The 25,859-nt window shown below is 41.8% G+C and overlaps 1 protein-coding gene and 1 long non-coding RNA gene across 2 annotated transcripts in view; one reads left to right on the top strand and one right to left on the bottom strand.

Annotated features, from left to right (window-relative positions):
• The window catches only part of ARSB (arylsulfatase B), a 168,172-nt gene extending 144,015 nt beyond the window's left edge, over nucleotides 1-24,157 (bottom strand). The window contains exons 1-3 of the mRNA XM_053907252.1: nucleotides 23,200-24,157; nucleotides 7,948-8,134; nucleotides 3,111-3,301 (exon numbers count right to left, since the gene is read on the bottom strand). Coding sequence (XP_053763227.1) covers nucleotides 3,111-3,301; nucleotides 7,948-8,134; nucleotides 23,200-23,517 — 696 coding nt within the window. The 5' untranslated portion in view covers nucleotides 23,518-24,157. The remainder of the gene's footprint in view (nucleotides 1-3,110; nucleotides 3,302-7,947; nucleotides 8,135-23,199) is intronic.
• Nucleotides 12,785-18,514, top strand: LOC128778293 (uncharacterized). The gene is made up of 2 exons (XR_008423819.1): nucleotides 12,785-13,038; nucleotides 18,269-18,514. It is a non-coding gene; the product is annotated as an uncharacterized LOC128778293 (long non-coding RNA).
• Nucleotides 24,158-25,859: the final 1,702 nt, after the last annotated feature.

The raw sequence follows: 25,859 nt of genomic DNA, 5'->3' as shown, positions 1-25,859 counted from the left end.
ACACTTCTGTCCAACTTGTGTCATGGAAAAGTGTCTACCACTAGAAATTCACATTTGCTTTAAGAAGCTTCTAGTAGGTTAGATTTATGAGAAAACTTTTATTTTTATTCTGCAAAGTGTTGAGGGGGGCTATTTTTAACTGAAAGATAGTTTATAGACATGTTGCTTTTACACTGTAGTGTTAGTACTAAAGGAATGACCCTGTAGAAAAAAAGACATTCCTTCCCAACACATGTGCAGTGGTTATTAGCAGTCTCTCCCTGAAACCAGCACCAACTGTGTTTCTGTGACAAAGCAGCTCCATATGCTCTTTTCCCCTCAAGTGCTCTTTAAAATAGGCACATTTTTAAGATGGCTTGTGGATACTTCATGTGTATTTCTTTAACGAGTTCCACCTTAGGACTAGTGGCCTATGTTGCAGTCTATATATAACACCTAAGAAACTGGCACAGAATTAGCTTCACCATTGGGATAAAATGATGAAAAGCGCAGCTCCTGGAACGATGTGATTCATCATTTTACTGAGAATTGAAAATGTAAACATCCATATTAGCTGTCTCAAACAAACATTCTGGGACTGTCACTCAGTATTGACTATTTCATTCATTTATGTCCATGCTTGAAACTTTATCTTGAGGATGTTAGGAATGCTGGACACTGCTTCAGAATATTTCAGACACTGTAGGAAAATGAGCATTCTCTCATCTGGTAATTTCTGTAATGCTACCTCTGAGCAGCACTATATTAATAACACAAGTTTTGATAGCTTGTGAGCTCTTCGGGCCTCATTTCCCTCAGTTCCTGTGCTTTCCACACCACACCAGATAAGGCAGGCCACCCACAAGGAACTATTTCACCCAGCTGCTTCCTCTTATCCGCTTAATGTTAGGGGCACTGTGAGAGAATACTCTATTGTTGCCTAATGGGAACTAATTTTTGCTGTAGGCATATTATAGTGGTTGCATGATTAAGGCAGTGTTATATTGTAAGCCTGTAAAAGGCAGCTGGCTTGAGCTTGCCCCTCTGTGTTTGAAGGGAATCAATTATTGTGACTGCACATCAGAATCACTGGTGGGAGGTGGGAGCAGAGGGGTAATTAAATACCAGTGATACACACACCCCCTACCACCAATAAATCACAGTATTTGTTACTGGGGTTTATTACAACCTTTCCAGATGAGCCCAATATACTGTCAAGACTGGAATCACCCAGCTGAATCACACAGCTGAGTTAATATTCTTTGATCTTGGATATTAGCTGTGAACTGGGGAAGATTGTTGAATGCATTTAGCTCTGGAGTCAGTGTGGGTTTCAATTCTGATTCTGACTCTCAGTAGCTCTGTGACCTTGAACAAGTTAACTTAACTTGTTTACTTATATCTGTAAAACAGTGCCTACCTCAAAGGACAAGGTAAGAACCATAATTCCCTTAAGACTTTATCTTATTGTTTGCGTTTTTAGCACTATCTATAAAACACCAAGCAGGGGTGCCTGTGTGGCTCAGTCGGTTAAGCGTCAGACTTCTGCTCAGGTCATGATCTCATGGTTTGTGAGTTCAAGCCCCGCATCGGGCTCTGTGCTGGCAGCTCAGAGCCTGGAGCCTGCTTCAGATTCTGTGTCTCCTCCTCTCTCTCTGTCCTTCCCATGCTCATACTCTGTCTCTGTCTCTCAATAATAAATAAACATTAAAAAAAATTTTTTTTAAATAAATAAATAAAAAAAATAAAACACCAAGCATACAGAGGAAAACTGAGAACCTAAGCCAATTACCTACCAGTTATCTTTCCACATCTCTGAATATTGGTTCAGATCTAGATTTAGGACTCACATATGTCCACATATTGGAGCAAATGTTCTGATCCTACATGTTCCATAGCTAGCACAGCCACTCCAAGCTGGTCAGCATGTAAGAGTGATAAAAAGCCCAAGCAGGGCAAAACTGAGGAGAGATACCAGGTAAGACCCCCAACACTTAGAATAGGTAAAGGTATAGCCAGGAAGAAACTATGTCAAAAAGGGAGTCGGTGGCCAGGTACCACATCTGAACAGGTATGTAAACTGAAATCCAAATTGTGATCTACCCCGAGGACATTCAGTTGCCAAAGAGGAAAACTGCAGAAAATTGGAAGCACCAGATAATACTGCACATTCTGGAATTTGCTACGTCAGGGACTTATTGAAGGACTAATTTCATCAGTGTCCTAATGCGGTTCTTAATGAAGCCACATTTTGGGCCCAGTATCTGACAACACGAATATGTGACCCAATTTTAAAGGTATATTCAGAGAATTTAGCTTCTGAAGCTAACTCTAGATTAACAACAACAACAACAAAAATTGTTTTTAAGGCAATTCTGACTCTCTTCTATTTTTACCTTTAAATAAATCAAAAGATTCTATTATGTGACATACACAGTGACTTCAGTGTATTAAATGTAAAAACCAGGCTCATTAGTATACCATGTTTAGGGAATGAAAGATTTAATGTTGTTAAGATACTCATTCTCGTGAAGTTGGTCTACAGATTCAATGAAATCCAAATCCAAGCAGGAACTTTTTGGTAGAAATTGACCAGCTCATTCTGAAATTAACATAGGAATGCAAAATATCTAGAATACCTAAAATACAAAGTTAAGAGGACTTGCCCTGAACCTAAAGCTTGTTGATCTCGTAACAGGAAATTTGCCATAATATAGCCTCATCTTTGTACACAAGCCTGTCACTTAAAAAAAGTCAATGTACTAATTGCTTATAGCACATGCACAAAATACACCAAAATAATAAAACTATATTTCTACTAAAACACTGTAGACACAGTATTCCTCAAAGTGTGATCTGGGGACCCATTTGGCATCAGAATTACCCTTGATGAGTTTCTTTAAAATGCTGATGTACAGATTTTCCCCAGACCCAAAGAATGAGTCTCTTAGAGATGGGCTCTAGGAATTTCTATTTTTATCAAGCTTTCCCGGGCTGATTCCAATATACTCCAAAATTTGAAAAATCCCTAGAACGGATTTTCTTCCTAAACAAGCAGCCTTTTTCTATATTCACCTGAAGAGATGCTACCTTAAACACAATTTTGATATTAACAAAGAAGCAAGACTTACCTTCTCGGGTGGATGGCTAGTTATGAGGGCTGTAGCTCTTTCAGTAAATATGTTTGTCGAATACATATTTTTATATCCTGTTGCAACCTGTTCCCCATCTCGAAAATCAAGAGCACATCGTGTGACATTCAGACTGTCAATTAATGCACAGCGCTCATGGGAATAGTAATCTTCACTACCTAAGAGATATCCTACAACAAGAATGGGAGATGAAAGTAGTCAGCATAGCATAAAACTTGTTAAACAAACTAATGTTTCAGCCTTTAATTGCCTAGTGCAATTGATTACCCATGACAAGGCTAATCAAATGACAAGGCTAATCAGAGCACCACTTCTTAACATCTCTATATGTGTTAGCAGGAGGCATTAAAATGTTATAAAAAAAAAATCAAAACCATTCTTCAGGCAAGTCTTCAGAACATAAGGCTCTGTCATGTAACTCTCAAATTCAGTAAAGGTGACAAAATCTTAATCTTTTAAAGCTATCTAACGGCAAAAATAGCATACGGTTAATGTGATTTCTTACAAATTTGTACTCTGAGGTGATCACATAAATGAACACAGGATTCAAATAATGTTGATATTGACCTTGGGAGACTGGCTTCAAGGTTATTTATAGAAGCAGCTCTAGGCAGAATCATCTTTAGTCAGATGCTGACACCCACTGGTGAATGATACAAACCTTTCCAAACAGAAGCTCTAGACATAATTTAACAGAGCCAAAAGATCAAATTAATGTGGTGCAAGAAAGTAGATTTTTCTACCTACGGCGATCTCAGTTTTGCCCCAAACTTGAATGGTATCAACTACTTATCTCACAATTTGGATTTAAACATGAAAAGAAATGGGTTTTCTCAATGAATCGCTGTTTCTGAAAATGTTCTCTATTTTCCTAAAATATTAAAATCATGCATATTGTATGATTCCATTTATATGAAATGTCCAGAATAGGCAAATCTATAGACACAAAAAGTGTGTCGGCAGTTGCCTAGGATTGGTGGGGGAAAATGGGGCGTGACTGCTAATAGGGATGGGGTTTCTGTTTGGGGTGATGAAAATATTCTGCAATTGGATTGGATGACAGTGGCACCACCTGTGAATTTATTAAAAATCAATAAATTGCACACGTTTTAGTTGGGTGAATTATATGGTGTGTGAAATACACTTCAATACAACCATTAAAAAGAAATAAGCTCTGAGCCATCTCCTAACAAACAATGCTTATTAACCTTAAAATGAGATTGATAAAATTGGTCTTGCCCTTTCCCCAGTCCTGAACATTCTCTATAATCACAATCAAAATCCTTACACAGTTTACATTAAAAAATGAATTCATTTTGGGGCGCCTGGGTGGCTCAGTCGGTTAAGCGTCCGACTTCAGCTCAGGTCACGATCTCGCGGTCCGTTAGTTCGAGCCCCGCATCGGGCTCTGGGCTGATGGCTCAGAGCCCAGAGCCTGCTTCCGATCCTGTGTCTCCCTCTCTCTCTGCCCCTCCCCCATTCATGCTCTGTCTCTCTCTGTCTCAAAAATAAATAAACATTTAAAAAAATTTTTAAAAAAATAAAAAATGAATTCATTTTTAATTAATTTCCTCCTTTTCCATGATTCAATAAATTCAAAGTCCTGAATATAATGAATACCTTCGGTGTTAAGAACACCTTTCACCTTTTAAATAGTAATCTTTTCTCCTGATGATGTAAGAGAAAGGGAAATCCAATGTGTTTGTTAATTAATATATAGTAGAGAAAGAAATGTATCCACAAAAGAAATTTTAGCCCTTATATGGATGATTAGAGAGGTCAGGAAACTGGGGTTCTAGCTGAGATTTTTAATAACTTCTGGGTATTAGAGCTTGAGGAAGAAATTTTAGCCCTTATATGGATGATTAGAGAGGTCAGGAAACTGGGGTTCTAGCTGAGATTTTTAATAACTTCTGGGTATTAGAGCTTGAGGAAATCACTTCAGGTTATTTCTGTGTAAATGTTAAATGTTTTCTATTACTTGGGAGAATATAAGCATAGCATATATTTGATTAAAAGATGTATGAACTATAAATATTAAAAAGATATTACAAATAGGATGTTTCCAGGAATAGAACTATTTATTTACATACTCGGCCAGACTGATACCAAACAACCATGTGACAATCATATACAGCTTTTATCACAACAATGATTCACAGATTTGAACTTACATGCTGAGCCTAAAGAAGATGGCAACCTATGCTTTTTTGGGAAAAATCAGAAAATACTTTTTTTTATATTTATTTATTTTTGAGAGAGAAGAGAGAATGTGAGCAGGGAGGGGCAGAGAGAGAAGGAGACAGAAAATCCCAAGCAGGCTCCACGCTGTCAGCGCAGAACCCAATATGGGGCTCAAACCTATAAACTACGAAATCATGACCTGAGCCAAAATCAAGAGTCCGACACTTAACTGACGTAGCCACCCAGGTGCCCCAGAAAATATATTTTGAACAACTAACCCTCTGACTTCTTTATTTAACAGTTTTATTGAGATATGATTCATATACCATCTAAGTCACGCATTTAAAGTTTACACTTCAATGGTTTTTAAGGTATTCAGAGTTGTGCAACCAGCCCCACAATTATCTGACTAGTTTTTTAACTTAACATCGAAGTCATAACAGTGATAACCACTGTATAGTCATTAAACCCTCCTATCTACAAATCCATATGAATGTGGGCTATTTGTTCATCTGAATCCTCAGGCTTCTCAATTCTCATAAAAGGATATGATTTTCTTCTGTACAATTGAATTTTTAAATACATGACTTGGCTTTTAGTAAAAAAAATTTAAAAACCTATAGTCCTTTCTCTTGCCAGAGTATAGGTATTAACCCATCTTTCAGCAAAGGCCTGAGTAAAAATTGTCAAAGGATATACATACAGGCTGTTTCTTCCTCTAGAATTTCCAAAATGACAGAGGTCTGACACCCAAGTCTGACTTTAACTGTTATTTCAGGATGCTGAGGATATATCCAGCTTCATCAAGAAAGAATGCCATGATTAATTAGCAATGTCTAGAGAACCTGTATGGGAGCAAGGCGCATATGGCCTCATGCCTGATATCCCTGCATCTCAACTTTAACCCCAGATCCAACACGGCACAACAGAACTGTGTGTTTCGACTGCATTGTTTGGGCTCTATACAATCACCGAAATGCACGTTGGCACTCTTGCCCTACCTTGAATAAAAAGGAATGTTTCAAGAAACACGTACAAGAAAACCACCACTATATTACTAAAATGCTGTTTTTGATGATGTTGTCCACCTCACCTTTTCCCAAAGGAGAAATTTCTCAGGTCTAAGAGCCAGAAAATGCTTTACTCTTCCTGAACATCTGGCTTCCATTTATCTTATAAATAATGCGACTCTTACAACCATATCCTTTTTTTTTTTTTTTTTTTGGACATAAGAAATCTAAAGTTGCAGAGTTCGATGTGAAGTTCACCTACAGCCAGGAAGGTTTTTTGTGAGTTGGTGACATGCTGCGATTCCATCTTTTTCTACTCACCCTCATTTTTATTTTATTTTATTTTATTTTATTTTATTTTATTTTATTTTATTTTATTTTTAAACTTATTTTAGAAAGAGAGAGAGAGAGAACATGAGCAAGGGAGAGGGGCAGAAGGAGAGAAGGAGAATCCCAAGCAAGTTCACACTCAGCATGGAGCCTGACACGGGGCTCGATCCCAAGACAGTGAGATCATGACCTGAGCCGAAATCAAGAGTCAGACACTCAACTTACTGAGGCACCCAAGCACCCCTATTCTATTTATTTTTAAAACTTTTATGTTCAGTGTGTTCCTTTTTGGATGTGATAGATTGTAAATAAACGAAGAGACAAATGAGAGAAGTATGTAGCTAAACCGCCAGACAGCACGAGATGAAAAGAACTCGTCAGAAAGATACATAGCCACCGGTAAGATTAATAGGCTGTTAATTAAGACACAGCTTGTAACAGGTTAAAAGAAGGTGAGTTTTAAAACTAACTTTGGGTTTCACATTTTTATACAGCTATCCAGTCCATAAAATACTTCTGATTTCTTATTAACCTTCCTATTACCATTTGTTATTTATTTTTTTGATTGGTCCTCCCCAATCTAGTGATTTCAAAAACAGACCTCACAGAAGGGGAGAAGGATGCCCATGGAGTCTCCTCCACAGTCTCCAGAAAAAAATCTTTGGGACAGACCATGGAGAGAAAAAGACAGTGTGAAACTTTGTGAAGGAAATATCCTTGTGTTGGGTTTTGCCTGGAATTGTTTTATTTTTAATTATTTTTAATGCTTATTTATTTTTGAGAGAGAGAAACAGAGCGTGAGTGGGAGATGGGCAGAAAGAGAGGGAGACACATAATCCGAAGCAGGCTCCAGGTTCTGAGCTGTCAACACTGAGCCTGATGTGGGGCTCGAACTCACAAACCGTGAGATCATGAGCAGAGCCGAAGTCGGATGCTTAACTGAGGCACCCAGGCACCCCTGGAATTTTTTTAAAAAGCAAGTGTATCCCCTTTTGGTAATAAGGTTCTCTAGAGTACAGTGGTCTCAGATGTGGACGTAGCAAACTCTTTCAAGGCCCCAACATGGCATTTAGTACTCTGGCAAAGGTAAGTGCCTCCCTGTGGACTGCTGCCCACCACGAGCTGAGCAGAGAGCCAGATTTCTGGAGGTGGCATTAGAAAGTTGCCCCACGGCAATGCTGAATGATTCATTCTGTGTTCAAGTTTCCAGTTATGTGATTACACTTGGGTGTGTTTTATGAGATGGCTGCAGCTAGTCTAGGTTGTAAAAGAAACATGTGCATTTCCATTACCAAAGTAAGTATCAAATCCTCGGCGGGTTGGAAGACATTCTTTCCGGTACATTCCCAGGTGCCATTTTCCGACCATATGGGTAGTGTAGCCTGCTTCTTTTAGAAGCTGGGGCAGGAGTTTTTCATCCAGAGGGACGCAGCTGGGCTGACAGGGCCAGATTATTTGGTGTTGTAAACCTGTGTGGATCTTAAAGAGATAAACACGAAATTATAGATCGATGATGTTGAAACATTCTGAACAAGTAGATAAAGTGGATGCCTAACGTACTGCACATATCTGTAGACCTGAATGTTTAACTCAATTCCTGTACCAGCTCAAGGGATATTTCTGCATGGTTCTTTACTCACTTATTCAAATAAGGTAGTGAACATATAAACAGGATTGGAAAAAATGAACAAAAGCACTATAACAAACATTAGATATTTCAATAAATATTTATCAAGGAATTATGTTAGAAGTCATTAACCTAACATTTCACTTCCCACCTCAAAAAAAGTAACCATAATATGAAGTGTGAACCTACCAAGGAAAAAGTGTTCCAATTTTTGGGCACATGAGAAATTGGTGATTGGTTTAAAAGGAGCTTCTGTAATCTTTCGAGATTAGGTGATATTTTTTTAAGGGTTATTTGAAAATATAATGAAAATAATGCCTTGCATGTCTTATTCTACTTTTATGGAAGCGATAATTTCAAATGTCAGTGACCAACCTTTTCTTAAGAAAAAAAAGAAAGTAGCCAGGGCACCTGGGTGGCTCAGTTGGTTAAGCATCCAACTTTGGCTCAGGTCATGATCTCATAGTTCATGAGTTTGAGCCCCACATCAGGCTCTGTGCTGACAGCTTGCAGTCTGGAGCCTGCTTCAGATTCTGTATCTTGCTCACTCTCTGCCCCTCCCCTGCTCACACTTTATCTCTCCCTCTCTGTCTCCCCCTTTCTCTCAAAAATGAATAAACATTTAAAAAAATTAAAAAAGAAAGGGAAAAAAAAAGCAGCCGTCTGACCTATAAGAGCAGCTCACACTATTACGCCCAGGGTACAAGGACCACACAATAATCAGCTGTTAAGAAATGATCACGTATTGAGTCTTGGTGTGATATTAAAACAGAATATCCACAATTACATGAAAAGGCTATTAAAATTACCCTTCCTTTTCCAACCACCTTTGTAAGGCTAGATCTTCTTCATAAACTTTTACCAAAACAATGACAGATTGTAATAAGCTATCTTCTATTAATAAAAGACACATACAAAAATACATAACAATATCACTCTTCTTGCAATTATCTTGTTTGGGATAATATAGGTACTTTTCATAAGTTATTTATGTTAACATATAATGGAATTATTATTGCTGTTTTTCAGTGAACAAAAATATTTTTAAACTTCCATTTTAATTTTTGATACGGTGAATTTTGAAAGGTGCAAGCCACCTAACATAAGCTCTTTAGGTTCCGTAATAATTTTTAAGCAGATGCAGAGGTCCTAAGACCAAAAATGTTGAGAAGTGATGTATAATGTCCAATAGTGGTCACTGGTGACAGAGATGATTCTTTAGAGAGGGTGGCAAAAGAAACTTCAAAAGGAGACATTTGAGCAGTAATCTGAATCAAGGGAAAGAGTGACAGAGCCTTGGAAAAAGCTGAGGCAAGAATCATCTAGGCATAAGAGATAAAAAGTGGAAAGACCCTGAGCCCTGAACTTGCTAGATGAATCCGAAGGCCAGCATGGAAGCATTGTGGCCCGTCACAGTTCCTATGCTGATAAGTGCCACTGCGCCCCCTGCTGGGGCATGACTGGAGTCCCTGGGGGCTCTGCCCTGCCCAGCTCCTCCCTTCCACCAAACCTCACACCTCTTCTCTGCTCCTAGCTTAGCCAGGGAGGTACTTTCCTTTATATGAAATGGGACTGGGGTCTCCCATTCAACTCTGCACTGGACACAAGCTTTCCCTAGAAAAGGCGGGCCACTCCTGATTTCCTTAGCATAAATGGGTCTCTGGGGACACAGAAGGTTGAGAGTGCCAGTTCTCAACCCAAGCCATAACTCTCTGGCCTCCATCAGCTGTCAGGTGGGTAGCAAGCAACTATTAATAAATGGCAAAAATGTGTTTGCAAATGATTTACTGGCTTTTATAATTTAAAGCAGAATGCATAAAGCTCTGGGAATTAAATCCCATCTCAGCTCTATCACCAAGGGCATATTAAGCATTCAACTGCCATAGGAATAACTGTAAGCTTTGTTATCAATAACATTTCTTTAAAAAATTTTTTTTTAACTTTTATTTATTTTTGAGAGACAGAGAGAGAAAGAGCACAAGTGGGTGAGGAGCAGAGAGAGGGAGACACAGAATCCGAAGCAGGCTCCAGGCTCTGAGCTGTCAGCACAGAGTCCGATGTGGGGCTCGAACTGATGAACCACGAGATCATGACCTGAGCCGAAGTCAGATGCTTAACTGACTGAGCCATGCAGGTGCCCCTGTTATCAATAACATTTCATGCCTTCTCCACTACATTTCAATTCGCTTTCTTGAAAGATGGGGTGGCATAATAGAGAATACGCACCTGAGCCTGGACCTGCCCCAGAAGCATGTTGTGGTCATGTGAATAACAGATAAAATGTACACTGAAACTTCACATCCGCAGCTTTACTGGCACTACTGAATACTGATTAATCACTGATTTTCTCAGATTCAAATACTGACTACACAGACCAGAAAGAATTTTATCTCATATTATTTTTATCTTATTTTAAATACATGGCAATAAACGGATACAAAGTAGAAGCCAAAAAAAAATTCACACTCACAATCTTTTTTTTCTCATTTATTATAAGCTACTATTGAAAAAAGCTTTCTCGCAAGCTTTGACACTGTTTTGAATTTCATTTTTGGGTCTCTTTCCAGAACTGATGTTTTTTGAGTTGCACCTGCCATTGCTTCACTTCCTGCTATCTTTCCATACCCTTTTTTAAAAATATTTTTATCTGTTTTTGAGAGGGAGACAGAGCATGAGCAGGGGAGGGGCAGGGAGCAAGAGAGAGACACAGAATCCGAAGCAGGCTCCAGGCTCTGAGCTGTCAGCACGGAGCCCAACATCGGGGTTCGAATCCATGGACTGCGAGATCATGACCTGAGCCGAAGTCGGACGCTTAACCACTGAGCTACCAAGGCACTCCTCTTTCCATACCCTTTTAAAGTTTTTTTTTAATGTTTTATTTATTTTTGAGAGAGAGACAGTGAGAGCCAGGGAGGGGCAGAGAGTGAGAGGGAGACACAGAATCCGAAGCAGGCTCCAGGCTCTGAGCTGTCAGCACAGAACCCAATGCGGGGCTCGAACTCACGGACCGTGAGATCGTGACCCGAGCCAAAGTCAGACGCTTAACCGACTAAGCCACCCAGGTGCCCCTCTTTCCATACCCTTTTAAAAGAACCATATAAAATATCTTTAAGGTGAAATTAAAACGGATTGCTTTTTAAGGTGATGGATACGTTCACTCTCCTGACTGTGGTGATAAGTAGATACATATCAAAACTTAATCAAATTCTATACTTTAAATATGTGGTTTATTGTATGTCAATCACACATCGCTAAAACTATTTAAAAATAAAATGAGTTTAAGTTTTCTATTAAGATTTCTATGCCTTTCCTAGAAATCACTGGACACCTCCACTGGGATATGTGCCAGATGCCTTCCACTAGCTTTCTGAATCCACATTCTGCCTTCTGTCCTGCTCTCTGCCCTGGGGAAGTTGACCTATGGGAACCAAATCAAAGAACTCTGCACCTTCTGGCTTCTAAGTGGGTTCAGCCAAGGGGGAGCCCTGACACGAAATTACAGGGAGAGAAGAGATAAGTGGTTCTTTACTGCCAGACCAGGCCAGTTCTGTGCAGGCCATCCTGAAGGCAGCCTTCTCTACATGACACTCTCTGTGTCTAGGTTCTTTCCTTCCTTCCCCTCCGGTCCAGGACTAGTAACAGCTCCACTGGGTTATACACTTTTACTTGGGGTCCCCTTCCCCCAATTCACACTCTTGAAAACAGTCCCCTTATAAGTAAACTTCCCTAAATATCCTAATTTGGCTATGCCAGCTCCTTCCAGCTGGGATCCTGAATACTAAGGATGTTACAATATCCAGGCAGGGAACAAGAAACACTGCTCTCAAAACACACACACACACACACACACACACACACCCCAAATCATAGAAAGACTGTCCATGGTTAACACTTGAAATTTACTTGACAGAAAATAAACCCTAGGTTCAAAAATTTTCTAATATACACGAATTGGCACTGGTGCAGGAAAAGTAAAGGTAATTATTTTATGGGATTCAAAAGACTCATTGGAGATAAATGCTATGTGCAGATTTCTTTAAGTGGAAAGCTCATCCATCGCATGCAGAGAATTAACTCTGATAGCTATAAAGCACTGCCAAGGGATGCTGTGTGATTCGGTTTTCCTAGACCATGGGCATCAAGCCAGGTGGTCAGCTGAAGCCTGTTTCTATTATCTACAATCATATGGAGCAGAGAATTTGTTCTCTTCAATTCCCGAGAATTTATTTGACAGAGCATTTTTATGGCATTACAGGGGAAGCGGAAGCCAAACTCTGGATGACAGCCAAAAACATGTTTTTAGTCTGTTCAAACACTATTGGAAGTAAGGAAGCTGTAATGTGTAGAGAAGCAGTAAACAGGCCAATGCGGAGCTGGTTCCAACAGAGCACAGGACGACAGATCCACACCATGCATCACGGGGCAGACTGGTAACAGGGCACCAATAGGAATCAATAGAAAAAGAAGTGTCCCCTTGTAAACACAACAGTACGTAAAACAATTCCATCCTAGCACCCATCTTCAGTGTTCAGAGAGCATTACAGATGGAGAGGGTTATACGGATAATACATGAGAATCCAAAGGAGTAACTCTATACCTACCATGTGTGGCTATCCGTTCTTCATTAAACCAAATCCTCTCTCCAAAAACAGCTTCTCCTAAGATTTTACTGGACCATCAAGGATTCCCTGCACAAAGGCAAAGGGTCTATATAATCAGTAAAGGACCTGGCTTGTCTCTAGATTCCTTCCATGAGGTAAGTGATGAAAATCCTTGTGTGTGTATTTTGTTGCATATAAAAATGTATCTGATCCAGTGAGTTATTCTGTCCTGTGTAGACATGGAAGGAACTATCAGTGGGAGTGTCATGAACTTAAGGGGGAGGGAGGAGGGCGGCTCCCACATCAGAACCTCTCACTTATCCCCCCCTTTAAGAGGTCCAGGAACTCTATTATCTCTGATCTGGAAGCTCAGAGCACAATATTTCCACCAAACTGATAATAAACTCTCCCAGAGGCTATGTGAACCACTGCTACCAGTATGGCAATGAATGCTGTTTCTCCCCTAACGTAATTAGTGTTGAGATAACATCCTGTTGAATGGAAGGAAGATTCTGTCCTATCTGACCTGTGCAAGATGAACTCATACTCTCACTGTACCCAAGTATTTGTACACAGTACTTGAAAATTCTGCTACAGAATTTCAAGTACTGCTATAGTACTTGAAACTTCAGAAAAACGAGCAACTCCACCCTCCCCTTTATGCACCAGAGAGCTAAGAGGGACGCTTCATGACAGGAACACAATCACAGAACATGCTGGTGGCCAGCCAGGAGTTCAGAATTTCCAGCCTGTGTCTGAGTCAGTACACCACAGGTTTTAACCACGGTCAAGTACCACTCATGCCGCCTTAGGGTTTATTCCTGGAGCTGCCCCACAGAACAAATGGATCCTGGAGAATCGGCTCCCTCCCCCCTAAGCTTTCTAAAATGCAGTCAGCTGCCCATGCTGTTGAAGCCAAGAGCTACAGAACACACATTATGTGTGTTAGGGGCCTGACTTTGCCATCTGGCCTGGTCCTCCAGAACTCGGGCTGCAGAACTGGCTGGTGTCACTGACAGTTTTAAGGGTCTATTTATTTTGGTGGTGATTAGCAAAGAGTGTAAATCTCTGACTAAACCCACAAAGGGATGTTGTTTGTAAAAATAAACAAGGCAAAAACTGTTTCAGTGCCTTCCTCTGTTTAAATTATAAAGCCAACCAAAAGCTCACAATGAGAAGGTAGGAAAATATGGAGGAAAAGAAATTTTTAGCAAAATGATAAGATTAAAGAAACAAAAACAAAGAGAGTTACCAGACAGTAACAACTTACACTTAAGGTGATTCTTGAAATAACAAACCTCAAAAATCAATCAGCAAAAACATCCCGTAAGTCAATGGGTCATACTCCACTGAGCCCCAAACTTATTTCCTCATTGCCTCATTTCCAATTACGTGGGAAGTAAAACATGTAAAATACGGAACTGTTTCTTTAAAACATCTTCATACATCCAGAATATGGCCTCCAGGTGCCTCTACCCTTCTGGGAAAACGCCTCTTGGCTCTGGCTAGGCTTAGGAGAGACACCTGGCTTTAGCAAAAACAAAAGATCCATGAGATCAGGTCATCCGTGGCTCCCTGCATTATAGCCATGATGTGCTTTAGTAGGGGGCCATCTTATTTGTCACTATGGAGCTAAAGCATCCTATGTTTCTCCCCCTAAGGAAGCACAAGAATACAGGCTCATAAGTGCTTTCTCTTCAGAGGCACCTATGGCCCCCGTACTGTATGCTCCTCTTACCTCTCGCTCCTTGGAGGCCATTTCCAGAGGGTCCTGTTAACCCTCCCAAGTTGTGACCTCCTTCCTTCCCCAGTCACTCCACCTACTTCTAGCTCTTCACTCCTCTTTGCCCTACTTCTAGTCTTAGAGCCCAGGGAGAGGCAAACAGGAACAAGAGTCCACTGAGAGGCAAGCAGGTGGGGGAATGATAAAGAATGGGTAGGCAGGATGCTGGGTAGGCAAGATGATAAAGAATGGGTAGGCAGGAAAAGAGGCAGGGAGGAGAGGGCATCCTCAGGCAGAACCCCTTCCTCTTCCCATGCCAGTATGCAGTGCCCTATTCTACCTGCAGCCACGGGTCTCAGCAACTTAAAGCAAAGTCAAAGCAAAAGTCAACAATCACCCACAGTGCTCCTGCACAGCCTCCGTCCTACATTTCCTGTCCAAGGCTCTGCTTCAGGGGTGAGTGAAAAGCCCTGAGATGTCCTGTCCGTTTATCAGCATGATTAAGAAAAATGTGACTTGGGTCCCTTAAGAATAAAACCTTGAAGTCATCTTTCATTGCTTCTATTCTCTGCCAAGGTTACAGAGTTTTAATGGAGTGGCCCCCTCAGTTCCCAAGGTACGTATGTTCCCAATTGAGGACCAAAGTTACTTTTCTTGTTTATTTATTTTTTCCTAGAAGGAAGTGCTCCTACTAAGGCCTACGACTTTAGTTACCCTTTAATCTTTTTAGATTCTAAAAAAGGAAGCGGGGGCACTAATATGGCAGACCAACCATACCATAAGCAGGGAAGATCGTGAACTCTCACAGGAAATGCTCAGGTGTTTAAGTTCTTAGCACATTTGTTCATTTCACATTCACATTCAACACTGAGTGCTTCTCTAGGCCAGGACCAAGCAGGACAATCCTACCGAGAAGTCACAACAGAGAACAAACCACCACATTTAAAATGTGTACTAAGAGGGGCGCCTGGGTGGCTCAGTCGGTTGGGCAGCCGACTTCGGCTCAGGTCATGATCTCGCGGTCCGTGAGTTTGAGCCCCGCGTCAGGCTCTGTGCTGATAGCTCAGAGCCTGGAGCTTGTTTCAGATTCTGTGTCTCCCTCTCTCTGACCCTCCCCCGTTCATGCTTTGTCTCTCTCTGTCTCAAAAATAAATAAACGTTAAAAAAAAAATTTTTTTTTAAATAAATAAAATAAAGTGTGTACTAAGAGTGCAAAGGTAAAACGAATATTTCATATTGAATAGAGTCAATGTGTAAGAATAAAGAAATTCAGCATTTTCTTTTTTTTTTTTTAAATGTTTATTTATTTCTGAGAGAGAGAGACAGAGTGTGAGTGAGGGTGGGGGGCAGAGAGAGAGAGGAAGACACAGATCTGAAGCAGGCTCCATCCAGACTCTGAGCTGTCAGCACAGAGCCAGATGGGGGACTCGAACTCATGGACTGTGAGATCATGACCTGAGCTGAAGTCGGACACCCAACCAACTGAGCCAACCAGGCGCCCCAGAAACTCAGCATTTTCAAGTCTTCTTTTGAACTAAAAAGCACTATACAAATTCTATTAGAAAAGCTGATGCATTTTTATTTATCTGGTCACTTTTACAAATACCTTGATTACGTATTTGTATTGAAATATATCTGACATATAACACTGTAAGTTTAAGGTGTGCCGCATTTATACACTGTGATATCATTGCCATTGTAGCAATAATTAACACGTCTACCATGTTCTTTTTAGTGGTTGGAATCATGAAGTTCTAGTCTCTTAGCAAATTTGATGATTCTATTTATTTTTATTTTTTTATTATTATTTTTTTAATTTTTATTAACTATTTATTTTTGAGAGAGAGACAGAGTGTGAGTGGGGTAGGAGCAGAGAGAGAGGGAGACACAGAATCCAAAGCAGGCTCCAGGCTCTGAGCTGTCAGCACAGAGCCCGATGCGGGGCTTGACCTCAAGAACTGTGAGATCATGACCTGAGCTGAAGTCAGACGCTTACCGACTGAGCCACCGAGGCGCCCTGCAGATTTGATGATTTTAATACAGTATTGTTGACTAGGTTGACGATAGTGTACAATTAGATTTCTAGGTCTTAATTACTACTTGTTGCAAGTTTGTACCCACAAACAATATGTCCTATCCTCCCACCCTCTAAAGGATTTTTAAATATATTTTTAAAAAATTTTAATGTTTATTTTTGAGGGGGGTAGGGGCAGAGAGAGAAGGAGACACAGAATCCGAAGCAGGCTCCAGGCTCTGTGCTGACAGTTCAAGCCCATGAACTGTGAGATCATGACCTGAGCCAAAGTTGGACACTTAACCAACTGAGCCATCCAGGTGCCCTAGGATTTTTAAATTAATATTTCAGTCTTGAGATTTCAACCAAGGGGAAAATGAATATAAAATCTATTTCATTATATGCACAATGTGCCTCTGAAGGATACTAAGAAACTAATAAATAATAAATAACAAATAGGGGCTCCCTACAGAAAGGAAGGCTGAGAGTCAAGACAGAAAGGTTTTTTTTTGGTTTTTTTTGGTTTTTTTTTACACGTAGCTCTATTTAAATGTCTTATATTTGAAACCTGGAATATATTTCCCAAAGACAATTTTTAAAATAAGCTTTATTTTTTTTTTCAATATATGAAGTTTATTGTCAAATTGGTTTCCATACAACACCCAGTGCTCATCCCAAAAGGTGCCCTCCTCAGTACACATCACCCACCCTCCCCTCCCTCCCACCCCCCATCAACCCTCAGTTTGTTCTCAGTTTTTAAGAGTCTCTTATGCTTTGGCTCTCTCCCACTCTAACCTCCTTTTTTTTTTTTTTCTTTCCCCTCCCCCATGGGTTTCTGTTAAATTTCTCAGGATCCACATAAGAGTGAAAACATATGGTATCTGTCTTTCTCTGTATGAAAAATAAGCTTACTTTAAAAAGGCGGAGTAGGATAAAAAATTTAATTCTAACTGGACTAACATGTATACAAAGAATGCCACATAGCACTTTATTGTGGCTCCTTAAAATATATTTACTTATAACACTGTTAGATTAGAAATATGCTTTAATAGGGGCACCTGAGTGGCTCAGTCAGTTGAGCATCCGACTTCAGCTCAGGTCATGATTTCATGGTTCATGAGTTCGAGCCCCGTGTCAGGCTCACTGTTGTCAGTGCAGAATCCCCTTTGGATCCTCTGTCCCCCTATCTCTCTGCCTGCCCCCTGACTCTGGAGTGCTCTCTCTCTCAAAAATAAACAAACATTTTTTAATTAAAACAAAAAGAAATATGCTTTAATATACAGTAGCCTTCAATGTAACATCATTATGAAAACATGAGTAAGTAAGTTGAAATTTAATATTTTATCCTGAGCAGGCAGCATTAGCACAGGGAGACCCTGCCTCCCTCTGTGAGCTCCTACCGCGCTTTCCATACCCACCTACACTGAGTTCCCATCACAAAGGCCTCGTCCCCTTCTTAAAAAGAACTCACTGCAGCCTTGAGCCTTAACTGGCTGTCCCTCCCACTGTGTTAAATTCTCTTTCCCAGGATCTTTGAATGGTTGATTCCTCTCCATTCTGGCCTCTGTCCCCAACACCTGCGTGGAGATAATTTCCTGAGCAACTTACACTTGACCTACTTTATTTTCTTCTCTACATTTATTACCAGGCCATTTCAAGTCACCCAGTGGGGCACCTGGATGGCTCAGTCAGTTAAGCGCCTGACTCCTGATCTCTGCTCAGGTCATGATCTCCTGGTTCGTGATTCAAGCCCTGCATTGGACTCTGCGCTGACAGTGTGGAGCCTGCTTGGGATTTTCTCTCTCTCCCTCACTCTCTGCCCCTCCCCTGCTCGCACTCCCTCTTTCAAAATAAACTTTAAAAATAAAGAAATAAAATAAATTCACCTCGCTTACTCATTTGTTTATATGTTTATTTCATCCCATGCTTGGTCACTCCTCATCTCACCTCCAACAGATTATAAGCACCAGGAGATCCCCAGAGTATAGCACAATGCCTGGCATAAATAGCTGCTCAACAGATATTTGTTGGATGAAAGAATGAACGAAGGCATCATACTAAATGGTGATAGACTGAAAGCTTTCCTTTCAGATCGCAAATAAGAAAAGGATGTCCACTCTTGCCACTTCTAGTCAACATTGTACTGGAGTTTCTAGTCGGGGCAATTAGGCAAGAAAATGAAATGAAAAGCATTCAGATTGGAAAGGAAAAAGCAAAACTATTTCTATTTGCAAATGACAGCATCGTGTATATAAAAATCCTAAATATCACACACGCACGCTTTCAGAACTAGTTAAGTTCAGCAAGGTTGCAGGCTACAGACCAAACATCAGTTGCATTCCAAACACTAGAAATGAACAGTTGAAAATGAAATTAAGAAAACAACTCTATTTATAATGATATCAAAATGAATAAAAACTTAAGAATAAATATAACCAAACAACTCCAACACTTGTAAGCTGAAAACTATAAAACATTATTGAAAGAAGTTAAAGGGGCGCCTGGGTGGCTGAGTCGGTTAAGCATCCGACTTCAGTTCAGGTCATGATCTCACAGTTCGTGGGTTCGAGTCCTATGTCGGGCTCTGTGCTGACAGCTCAGAGCCTGGAGCCTGCTTTGGATTCTGTGTCTCCCTCTCTCTCTGCCCCTCTCCCGCTCCAGCTTTGTCCTCTCTCTCTCTCTCTCTCTCTCTCTCAAAAATAAATAAACAGCCTTGTCTTCCTTGTTATCAAATAGGGATAAAAGTAGTAGCCACCTCATCGGACTGTGAGACAATTAAATGAATTAATGTAAAGTGTTCAGAATGGTATCAGTATATTGTGTCTAAGAGCAATAAGGCTCCTTAGTTCCCAAAAGGTTGGCTCCTTTATTTATTTTTTTATGTTTATTTATTTATTTTGAAACAGAGAAAGAGAGAGAGAGAGCGTGCGCGTGCAAGCAGGAGAGTGCAGAAAGAGAGGTAGAGAGAGAATCCCAAGGGTCTACACACTGTCAGCACAAAGCCCAATATGGGGACTTGAACTCACCCACTGAGAGATCATGACCTGCGCCGAAATCAAGAGTCCAACTGACTGAGCCACCCAGGTGCCCCAATGTTGGCTCCTTTAAAAAAGGATGCTTGCTAATCTGAAGTAATCTGCCATTGGGTCTCCTGAACCCAGAATAAAACGGGAGAAAAGTCAAGCAAAAAAGTCAACTGGGGAGGCTAGCTTGCTACACTGAGAGGGCTCTAAACTATTTTGGAGTACACAGCCTCTACCCTTCCTTCACATCGTAACCACAGGGTACTCTATGCACTTTTTTTCCTCCAAGACAGACAGTGGTGACTGGTGGAGGAGGATGTTAGGGGACAAAAGCAGTCAATTATATGAACAAGTTTTGTTTTTATTTTTATTTTTTAACATTTATTCATTTTTGAGAGTGAGAGAGGCAGAGCATGAGCAGAGGAGGGGCAGAGAGAGCAGGAGACACAGAATCAGAAGCAGGCCCCAGACTCCAAGCTGTCAGCACAGAGCCCGACTTGGGGCTCAAACCCACAGACCACGAGAACATGACCTGAGCTAAAGTCTGACGCTTAACCGACTGAGCCACCCAGGTGCCCCTATATGAACAAGTTTTTTGAAGTATGGTATTTGCTTTCCTGTTCAAGACTGTTGGAAGAGAGGAAGTTAGAGAAATGAATGGCCCTCCCATTCTTCTGCAATTTGAGTTCAGTTCTCTTATTTCAGAGCAAATGCAGAACTATTCTGGGCAGGCCTTGCCTTCTCTCCTTTCTTCTTTACACAAACATTCCTTTACTACAAACTGTCCAGGATAAGATCTGCCTTAGAGCAGAGCTTCCTGATTACACCTTGCAGCCCAAGCCAGACCTGTGGAAAGGACTTACGGTTGATGGTGAAGGCAACCATCCTTTATCTCCATTGCAAACCCTGGCTACAGCTACTTCTCGGGCCTGTAGTCAAGCTATATCTTTTCTGTTTCTACAAGTCTTCAGATCACTGTGGAAATCGTTATTGCAAATAAACCCTCCCTTCTCTTGATCTCAGGACAACATGAGGCTACAGTTGATCTGAAAGGCTACATGCACATAGACTTAAGAGGGGAAGTTTCAAGCATATCCCATGACTTGCATGGTAAGGACTCAAAATATGCTTGTTGAATAAACAGTCCGTATATAAGGAGGTATGCTGGTGTTCTCAAATGGTAACCATTTATTGTATTTAATATAGTCATAATCACATCAGGATCTTATAAAATCATCAATCTTATTCAGATTAAGCAAATAGGATATAATTTTATAGGCCTGAGAGGACTAATGGATACAGGAGAGGCACAGACCCAATTTAAATACTTTCTAGCTGTGTATTTCTTTTTTTTTTTTTAAGTTTATTTATTTTGAGGGGGAGAAAGAGAGAGAGAGAGAGCGAATGAAAAAGTGGGGCAGGGCAGAGAGAGAGGAGAGAGAGAATCCCAAGCAGGCTCAGCAATGTGGGGCTCGAACTCCCGAATCATGAGATCATGACCAGAGCCAAAGTCAGACCTTAACCAACTGAGCCATCCAGGAGTCCCTCTAGCTGGGTGATTCTTAACATGCTATCAAACTTCTACAAGTTTACTTCCTCATCTGTAAAGGGGGATTGGAAGTTATAGCTACCTCATGGGCTGTTTCAAGAATTAACTTTAAAAACAGTAAAGCACCATGCAAACGTTCTTGATATTCTTATTTAACATATGTGCACACTCTACAAGTATAATATCTCTGTTAACTACACAGAAGTTTTTAAAGAAAAGCTTTTAAAGAGATAATGTCAGATATCACTTTACATCTGTCAGACTGGCTAGTATGAAGAGAACAAGAAATAACAAGTGTTGGTAAGGATGCAGAGAAAAGGGAACCCTCCTGCACTTTTGGTAATCAGGTACATTGATGCAGCCACTATGGGAAATAGTACAAAAGCTCCTCAAAAAATTAAAAATAGAGGTATAACACAACCCAGAAATTCCACTTCTGGGTAGTTATCCAAAGAAAATGGCCAGCCAGGGGTGCCTGGGTGGCTCAGTCAGTTAAGTATCAGACTCCTGATTTTGGCTCAGGTCATGATCTCATGGTTTGTGGGCTCAAGCCCTGCCTCAGGCTCTGCACTAACAGGACAGAGCCTGCTTGGAATGCTCTCTCTGCCCCTCCCCCGCTTGTGTGCTCATGTACACTTGCTTGCTTGCTCTCTCTCAAAAAAATAAACTTCAAAATTTTTAAGGAAAATGGTAAGCCAATCTGAGGCGATCTGTGCACCCCTATGATCTTTGCAGAATTCTTCACAATAGCCAACATACGGAAGCAACTTAAGTGTCCATTCATGGATGAAATGATAAATTAGATGTAGTATATATACAATGGAATACTACTCAGCCATAAAAAAGAATGAAATCTTACCATTGTCACATGGATAGACCTAGAAGGTATAATGCTAAGTGAAATAAGTCAGAGAGAGACAAATACCATACGATTTCACTTATATGTGGAATACTAAAAAACCAAACAATGAACAAACAAAATAAAACAGGAACAGATTCATAGATACAGGAAACAGTTGGTTACCAAAGGGAGAAGGGCTGGAAGGAAGGCAAAAAAGGTGAAGAGGATTCAGAGGTACAAACTTCTAGATATTAAATAAGTAAGTCATGGAGATATAATGCACAGCATTGGGAATACAGCCAATATAACACTGTCCTAATTTTGTATGGTGACAAACGGTAGCTAGACTGTGAGGATTATTTTATAATGTATAAAAATATCGAATTACTATCATGTACACCTGAAACTAACAGGATAGTATATGTCAATTATACTTTAATGATAAATAGAGAAAGATGCTCAGAGGCATTGAACACAAGTTAAATTAGAAAGGAATTATCAGCAGCCCAAGAAAAATCAACCTGCGTAGGTTCATCGTGCTGAGAACTTGGAAAAATGAATCTCTGGTGACAGGCCTAACCTAGGACCGCGGCGTTCACAAGGAGCAGAATCGCACCCACTGCAGGCACTTTTCCTTTAACCCATCACCCAGCCACTGCTTTCCCGCTCCTCTCCTCTCACTGCTCCACTCGGGGGTGTCCAGCCGGCTCCCTCTCCATCAGCCCTCTTCAGGACCTCCCCGCGGAGTCTACTCTGACCCTTCGGCCTACCGGCTCCCGGCTCGGAGGCCCAGCAACTAGCATTCCGCCAGACGCCAGACACCCTTTCACCTCGACCTTTAGAAAACGGAAGACAGAAAAAGCACCGGAGGAGGTGGGGTGCCGGGGCTGCGGGTGGCCTTGGAACGGGCATGCGCAGAGGCCGCGGCGGCCTGCGGGCCTGGGAGAAGCGGAGAAGGCGCCGCCAGGGTGAGCAGTCCCCTCGCTTGGACGCTGCTCGGGGAGCTGACCCCGTCTAGCCAGCGCCCACCCCGGCCTCCCGGCCCACTTCCAAGAGGCTACGGGGGCCGTCTGGCGCGCTGGGGCAGGAAGGCATAGCGGCGGCTCCCGGAGGGGCGGAGCCCCGCGCCGGCGCAGGGTTGGCGGGCCGCCGGGGGCGCTGCGTACCTGGTAGCGGCCGGTGAGCAGCTGGCTCCGCGATGGCGTGCACAGCGGTTGCGTGTAGTAGTTGTCCAGGAGCACCCCGCCGGCTGCCAGCTTGTCCAAGTGCGGCGTGCGGATACTCGAGCCGTGGAAGCTCACGTCGTTCCAGCCCAGGTCGTCCGCCAACACGAAGACGAGATGCGGCGGCCGGTCGGCCCCGGCTCCTGCGCCCGGCCGGGACGGCAGCAGTAGCAGCCGCAGCAGCAAGGGGAGGACGCCGGGGAGGAGCGGCCGCCGCCGGCTGGGGCCTTGGGGCAGGCTCGCAGCGCCGCGCCGGCCCATCCTTCGCGGCCCACGGTCCCCGAGCCTGTGGCGCCGCCAGCCTCAGACACCGGTTATAGAATCAGGAACTGGGCGGCCGGGGCCTGCCCCGCCTCCGCAAGGGATTTCACCCGCGGCCGACTGCGGGCTGGAGAGACCCGGCGCCCGAGCCCCCACCGATCCCGGGCCGGTGTGACGGGGGAGGAGCCAGCGAAGAAGCACTCGGGGCTCCCGCAGCTCAGCTCCGTGGAAACTCACTTGATAGGAGCCACGATTGCATCGTAGCATCCTCAAAGAGGAGCAGATTTGTTCTTTTTAGTAACTCTTCGCAGTTTACAAAGTCTTTCGTTAAATTTCGCAACAACCTCGGCAACTGGAAATTTAGTTAATGCACCTTTCTTCCCTCACTCCCCCCAATAAAGAAGCTTTTAGTTGGTTGAGCCTAACCCGAACTCAGATCCTGAGCTGTGTGATGTTTTAAAGGTCGTAGAGGAATCATTTCCGGCAAAAGAACTCAGCCTTGTGCAAGTGAGAAGTCGTTGGAGAGATAGAGCTCTAGGTGATGTTTCAGATTCATTTTGAATAGTATACGCCTGTGAAGCCACTTCCTCCTCACTACCCAGAAAGGAGCCAAATACACACTCCGATTGCAGGGTGCCCTTTTGAAGGTGCAGTTTTACTGAGGCTGCCTGAGGATTGTTTGGAGTGTCGTGTGACCATTGAGTAGCTCATTAGTTTGTCTAGGTAGAAGCCCCTTCATGGCTGGCTCCCTGACACTCAACTAATGAACCAAAGAAGTAAAGTATCTTATTTGCCCGAAATCATCTGTGGATGGAAGGAAAAAATACCCTTAATCACATGCTCATTGAATTGGGAAGTTAGCCTTATGATTAGTACATTGCCATCCAAAACTTTCTGCCTGTTCCATGTCTGGAGATAGACTATAACTATTTATAGTTATATGGGGGAAATTATGCACTGTATCCCTTCAGGTTATCTGAGTCTGATTCCATGGGAATTATTTCACAGCATTTTAAGTTGTGGATAACTGATAGCAATGGAAACCAATTCTTTATACATATGCAGATGAATTCTGTCCAGCGGAGTGGCAATCCTCACCAACCACCATGGATGAAAGCAGTTCGGCCTCCACTTGCACATTTATTGTAATATTCCTGATCTGATCCTTGGATTGTCCTTTGAATTCGTTTTAACACCTTACCAGTTTCCTCATTAGTGAACGAAATAAAATCTTCAACATGTATTCTTTTTTATATTTGTACAAGAGTCATGATTTTATCTTTTTTAAAAATTATCCTTTAGGGGTGCCTGGGTGGCTCAGTCGGTTGAGCGTCTGACTTCCGCTCAGGTCATGATCTCAAGGCTGATAAGTTGGAGCCCAGCCTCGGGCTCTGTACTGACAGCTCAGCCTGGAGCCTGCTTCAGATTCTGTGTCTCCCCCTCTCTCTACCCCTCCCCTGCTCACGCTCTGTGTCTCTCTGTCTCTCTGTAATAAATAAACGTTAAAAAATTAATTAAGGGGCGCCTGGGTGGCTCAGTCGGTTAAGCGTCCGACTTCGGCTCAGGTCATGATCTCACAGTCCGTGAGTTCGAGCCCCGCGTCGGGCTCTGTGCTGACAGCTCAGAGCCTGGAGCCTGTTTCAGATTCTGTGTCTCCCTCTCTCTGACCCTCCCCCGTTCATGCTCTGTCTGTCTCTCTCTGTCTCAAAAATAAATAAACGTTAAGAAAAATTAAAAAAAAAAAAAATTAATTAAAAAAATTTTTAATTATGCTTTAACACATGGATTTTGTTCCTCTTGCATGTAATTATTTTACTTTGCATGAAGTGGATTAGTTTGTCACATCCACTTTCATCTCTAGTGGAGTCAGTGAAATTTAGGAAAAAATTTAAATTTAGCATTAAATTCAAAAGAATAATTTTTAATTGCTGTTTGACTCTTATGTGAAGACTTGAAAATTTCCTTTAAAGACCCTGCAAGATGTTAAAGTCTTGAGAATTCTCCACTATGACTCTTGCATGTCTTCCCCATAACTGTTTCTCTCTACCCTTCCTGATAGAAATCAAATTGACCAACTCTTAAAAACTGAGAACAAACTGACGGTTGTTGGGGGGTGGGAGGGAGGGGAGGGTGGGTGATGGGTATTGAGGAGGGCACCTTTTGGGATGAGCACTGGGTGTTGTATGGAAACCAATCTGACAATAAATTTCATATATTGAAAAAATAAAAAATAAAAAAAATAATAAAAAATAAAACACACACACACACACACACACACACACACACACACACACACAAATTGACCAAACATGGCTGCTAATCTGCAGAAACAGTCCCTCCAT

Source organism: Panthera pardus, unplaced genomic scaffold, assembly GCF_024362965.1.
Source record: "Panthera pardus isolate Hobbes unplaced genomic scaffold, ASM2436296v1 HiC_scaffold_2, whole genome shotgun sequence".
NCBI classification, from domain to species: domain Eukaryota; kingdom Metazoa; phylum Chordata; class Mammalia; order Carnivora; family Felidae; genus Panthera; species Panthera pardus.
This window is presented reverse-complemented; position numbering and strand designations above follow the sequence as displayed.